This window comes from Anopheles marshallii, assembly GCF_943734725.1.
Source record: "Anopheles marshallii chromosome X unlocalized genomic scaffold, idAnoMarsDA_429_01 X_unloc_17, whole genome shotgun sequence".
NCBI lineage: Eukaryota > Metazoa > Arthropoda > Insecta > Diptera > Culicidae > Anopheles > Anopheles marshallii.
Genome location: NW_026525746.1, coordinates 70,481 through 76,728, shown reverse-complemented (window position 1 = coordinate 76,728; position 6,248 = coordinate 70,481). Strand labels below are relative to the sequence as shown.

General features: G+C 33.9%; 1 protein-coding gene across 1 annotated transcript; it reads left to right on the top strand.

The window, feature by feature from the left end:
- Positions 1–2,827: 2,827 nt before the first annotated feature.
- LOC128717031 (uncharacterized) lies at positions 2,828–5,921 on the top strand (the record flags this gene model as incomplete). The annotated part of the gene is made up of 2 exons (XM_053811404.1): positions 2,828–3,271; positions 5,611–5,921. Coding segments are annotated over exons 1-2 (755 nt in total), but the record flags the coding sequence as incomplete, so codon positions are not given.
- Between the last annotated feature and the right edge of the window lie 327 nt (positions 5,922–6,248).

Below are 6,248 nucleotides of genomic sequence, written 5' to 3'. Positions count from 1 at the left end.
TTTTTCTCTACCCATTACAAGAAGTTAACAGGATCGAAATAAGAGATAAACATCTGAACTATCAAGAAAAAGAAAAATTACATTCATTCCTTAACAAGTTCCAAGATTTATTTCAGCCCCCTGACGAGAAGTTGCCATTCACAACAAAAATCGAAGCAACTATATCAACGAATGATACCGAACCTGTTTACTGTAAGTCGTACCCATACCCCTTCTCTCTCAAACAAGAAGTGGAGACACAAATCAAAAAACTGTTAGATAATGGCATAATCCAACCATCTAGATCGCCATATAACTCACCTGTTTGGATAGTACCCAAAAAGGCCGATGCCTCTAACGAAAAAAAATATCGACTTGTGATCGATTATAGGAAGCTGAATCTTAAAACCAAAAGCGATAGATACCCTATACCTGACACTTCAACAGTCCTTGCAAATTTAGGTAACAATAAATATTATACCACACTTGACCTAGCATCTGGATTTCACCAGATTCGTCTAGCAGAGAAAGACATAGAAAAAACCGCTTTCTCAATTAATAATGGAAAATATGAATTTTTACGACTACCATTCGGTCTAAAAAATGCACCATCAATTTTTCAGAGAGTCATGGATGATGTTTTCAGAGAACATATTGGAAAAATTTGTCATGTGTACATTGACGACATAATAGTTTTTGGAAAAACATTTGACGAGCATCTGAAAAATTTAGAAACTGTTTTAAACACATTACGTGAAGCAAATTTTAAAATACAACCTGATAAATCCGAATTTTTGAAAACAGAAGTTGAATTCTTAGGATTCATTGTTTCTGAACATGGCTTGAAACCAAATGAGAAAAAAATAGAAAGTATCCATAAATATCCCGAACCTAAGACTATCCGAGAACTCCGAGCATTTTTAGGACTCTCCGGATATTATAGAAGATTTGTTAAAAATTATGCAGCGCTGGCAAAGCCCTTAACAAAACTCTTAAGAGGAGAGGACAACCAAGGCCACTGCAAAATCACGAAAAATCAATCAAAAAATTTCCCGATAACATTTGATGAAAACGCCAAATCAGCATTCAGAACTCTTAAAGAAATTTTATCATCTGAAGACGTTCTAGCTTACCCCGATTATGATCATGATTTTATTTTAACAACAGACGCATCCGATAAAGCACTCGGAGCTGTCCTGTCACAGAAATTAAACGACGTTGAAAAACCAATAACGTTTATATCCAGAACTTTATCAAAAACGGAAGAAAACTACGCTACTAATGAAAAAGAAATGCTTGCTATAGTTTGGGCTTTACATTCCCTACGTAATTACATTTATGGTGCAAAAATAATAATACTAACAGATCACCAACCCCTAACGTACGCAATATCGCCAAAGAATAATAACGCAAAACTAAAACGATGGAAAGCGTTCATAGAGGAACATAATTATGAACTACGCTACAAGCCTGGAAAAAGTAACGTCGTAGCAGACGCGTTATCAAGAATTCAAATTAACTCGCTAACACCAACACAGCATTCCGCTGACGATGATGACAGTGCATACATACTATCCACTGAAGCCCCTATTAACGTTTATCGCAATCAATTAATTTTCAAATTATCTAACAATTCATCGTATGAACTAATCACACCGTTCCCAAAATTTAAAAGACATGTTTTCTATGAAAAGGAATTCTCTAATAAATTTTTAACCGACAAATTAAAAAGATTCCTAAACCCTAACATCATTAACGGTATACTAACCGATGAAGTAACTATGATTCGTATTCAGGAAGTATATAAAAATTTATTCAATCCAAAAACAATGAAATGCCGATATTCTCAAATTATATTAGAAGATCTTACAGAAGAAGAAAGACAACTAGAAGAAATACAAAACATTCACAATTTTGCTCATAGAAATTCAAAAGAAAATTCTCTACAACTTATAAAAAAAGTTTTATTTTCCTACAATGAGAAAAGTAATAGAGTCGTATGTTAAAAATTGCGAAATTTGTAAAACAGAAAAGTACGATCGGAAACCTCAAAAGTTTATTGCTGTAAGGACACCAATACCCACATATCCAGGAGAAATAATTCATATCGATATTTTTGCTTACAATGCAAGTTTTTTGTTTATTTCTTCAATAGATAAATTTTCAAAATACTTGAAAATGAGGCCAATTAAGTCAAAATCGATAGCAGACATAAAGGAAGTTTTAATACAATTGTTGTATAATTGGGATATACCCACCACCATTGTAATGGATAACGAAAGTTCATTTATTTCAAATGTAATAGAACAAACGATATTAAATCTAGGAATTAAAATTTCCAAAACACCTGTAAATCGGTCAGAAACAAACGGACAAGTAGAAAGAGCTCACTCGACAATTCGTGAAATTGCAAGATGCATTAAAGCAACGAAACCAGATATAAGTATCCAAACATTAATACAAGAAGTGACGTACAAGTATAATAATTCAATTCACAGCGTGATTAAGAATACGCCTAAAAATATATATACAGGAGAGAATAATGAAAATATGAACTTCGAAGAACGAACTAAACAAAGAAATGAAAATGATAAAATAATTGCTAAAATATATGAAAAGCAACAAGGAAAAATTATAGAAGAAAAATATCAAGATTATATGCCAAATGAGATGGCCTACGAAAAAACGAAAACGAATAATAAACGAGATAGGAGATATGAGATAATCAAAATCAAAGAGAATCATCCTACCTACGTAATCGATACTAATAATCGAAAAATACACAAAGTAAATCTACGAAAAACTAATAATTGATCATGATTAACCTTAATATCGTTTCAGAAATATTATGATTATATTAACCAACGTAATGGCGAAGATCTACATACACGATTTATCAAAAAATCCTTTAGCGATTATACCATTAGGTGAAGCCAAGATACGAATAGGATACGTAAGAGTAATCCACCCGATAAACTTGTTAGACCTTAGTAAAACGATTGACGAAACTATTGAACTAATACCAACAGAGGTTCAAACCGAATCTTTAGAAAAGTTGATTCAGTTAAAAGCTATGAAGTTACAAGAAACGTTTAAGAAAGTAAAACCGTTTAAGAAACAAAAGAGATGGAATACCATAGGGAAAGTTTGGAAATGGGTAGCAGGCACCCCTGATGCCGACGATCTTCAAATTATCAACAGTACGCTGAACTCTCTCATCGAAGAAAATAATCACCAAGTAATGATTAACGAAGCATTGAATAGAAGACTACAAGAAGTAACCGATATTGGGGTAGATCACGGGATAAGCCAGTTTTTTGTATGCGTTTTGACGTTTCCAGGCTTATAAGCTTACAGCTTCCCATACAAACTGCCAAGCCAGATAAGCCTGGGAATCGATGGTTAGATTGTTTTGCTTATGAAAGTGCTCGACAGCTGCTCGACAAATATCAAAACAAAGCATTTTTCTAGCAGGTTTAAACTAGGTTAGGCCATATTTCCCATAGGCTTAGGATGTTAAAAAAGGAAAAAAAATACATAAATACGCATTATTAATAAGTTTTTTTTTTTTTTTAATTTCTGGTGTTCTGGTGTTTAACAATTATTATTTTTATAAAAAAATCAGTTAACAAAAAATTATCAAAAAAGGTAAATTATTATTTCAATTTACTTGCAGTTTTCCAGTTCACAGTTTACAAAGTCTAAACATCACTTAAATATTGCCTTGAAAATAACACGAAACATAAATTATGCTTTAAAACTGAACCGAAGTTTGCGTCCTCCGATTATTTCTCTCGATTATAATAGCATACAGAATATGAACATACCGTTTGTTGTTGCGTTGTGATGCGCAAGCTCATTTAATTTAGCTCACCCTCGTAGCTTCTATCCTTTTAAAAAATATGGTGATGTATTACTTTCTACTTCATGGAACTGTTTCGTGCATTTATACATTTTTACTGTTTGATGTCAAACTTCAACAACACGGAACCCAAACTAAGCGATCTAGAGTAACTAACATTTTGTAGTCCTTTACTTTAATTAAACCCGTTGCGGTTTACCGTTGTACATGGAATTTTATATAAAAGACCCTGGCATTCTGTTAGATTCGAGATTCACCGACTGCTTTAAAATTAAGCATGTGCTGTTAAGAATAAACAGAGATCTTAATTACCTGCACCATTTGGATTGTCAGTTTTGGATAATGGGATGCTTGAGAGTGCTATACAATTTCTTTGGCTGAAGTATGCTTCTTTGATTGGTGTCCTTCCTTAATACAGCTATAGCACGAGGGGAATGATTCGACGAAGTTTTCACACGACAGCGCAAGGTGTATGGAAATACATGTTCAACAAAACCTCAGTACTCTAAGCGTTGCCAGTTAGTTCGTTATAGCTCTTCTCTTCAAAGCCATGAACGTCCGTTCCTTATACTTCTCGATCTCTGGCTTACTCATGGTACAGCAATCATCGCTCGTAATGAGAACGTCATAACCATACTGACGGGAAGCCAGCAAATAATTCGTCCAGCTCTCATCAATCTATCAGCATTATAGGCTGCTTCGATGGTCAATCACTGTTTAAAAAAGTTTTTTTAGTGCCGCACCATGACCGTCACGATCTGGATTATATTCTTCGAGTCCGGCCGTATCAGTGTCTTCCACTTGCCATGTTCTTCATCGTTGATACAGTAAAATGCTTCGGATATATTCGCAACGTTGTTCTAAGGATCATGCTTCAAACTCGAACGTTTGTCAGTTAACACACTGAACACTCGAAAATGCGACATGCATGTGATTTCTCCTTTTATTTATACACCAGATTTAGCTACATACGGATCGCATACCAACTACAACGCCTACTTTGAACACAACTTACACAACACAACAAAACTGTGATGTTTCTTTAATCACAGTATTCAAACGAATGAGAACGAAAGCGCGAATGAGATATAATCCTTTGATTTTTTTAACATGTGGCGTGACGGGTGACGGGTTAGTTGTCAGCATCGGATTGAATTCTTGAGTTCTTCGCTCGACTCAACAATTGATAATTTTTTAAGTTGAATGTTTTTTTTAATGTTGAAATAAAGGAATTTCATCCTTTATAAATTACATAAAATTGTTTTTGACTCACGATACTTGAGGAAATTTCTTAGCTTGTATTTACGTATTCCCATAAGTATGAGTATAAAAAACGGTTTGAACATGCTTGAACCAATCTTTTGAAAGACATGTAAATACCGAGTAGGATTAATAAGCTCATAAAGGTTTTGAACCGGCTTTTCTTGTTGAGACGGCTCAATTGACTGATATATAAATAAGGTTAATTATTATAAGTATCTATGTATATAAAAAATGTAGATACAATTTTAAACTAAAATAAAAAATAAATATCCTGAAAATCTCGGTACAGAATACCTAATGTCATTCTTTATGCCAAAAATCTATGTCCGTATGTGATTGATGCAACCCGTTACCGATTCGCCGCTCGAAATCTGCTCGATTATTTGACACATACCGGCTTAAGCTTAAGCTTTCTAACTTTTGGGATGATCTACCTCATTGCTAACCAAGTGCTAAAAAACGAAGCGCAACGCTATGAAAGAAGATATGCAACTGAAACAAGACAGCTAATAATATTATCTAATTTGGATATTTTGCAAGACCAAATCGAAACTATCGAAGAAGCTATTTTATCAGCCAAACACGGAATACCGAACAGCAAAATATTGTCCACCGAAGATTTACAAATGATTAACGAATTCTTGAAGAAGAACGGAATCGCATATACTACAGCAGAAGAACTTCTCGCTCGATCAGTAGCTCAGTTTATGATGAATACGACACATGTTCTGTACATGCTAAAATTCCCAAGAATATCATCACAAATCTACGAGTATGATTTCATCGAACCAATAGTAGCAAATGGGAAACGGATAATGTTAAAACAGAACTTCATTATAAGAAACGAAACACATGTATACGAAGTCATCGAACCATGCCAAGAAGAAGGTATTTATTACTTATGTGAAGGAAGCAATGTTCAACATCCTACGCAATGTATATACCAACTAATACAAGGGAAAAATTCCGAATGCCAATATGAAAAAGTATATTCAGCTAAATTGATCAAACGGATAAACGATGCAAATATTTTGATCAATAATGCATGGGCTGAAATCACATCAAATTGCAGCAATTCCAAGCAATCTTTAAATGGTTCATTTCTAATACAGTTCGAGAAATGCAGTGTAAACATTAATGACGA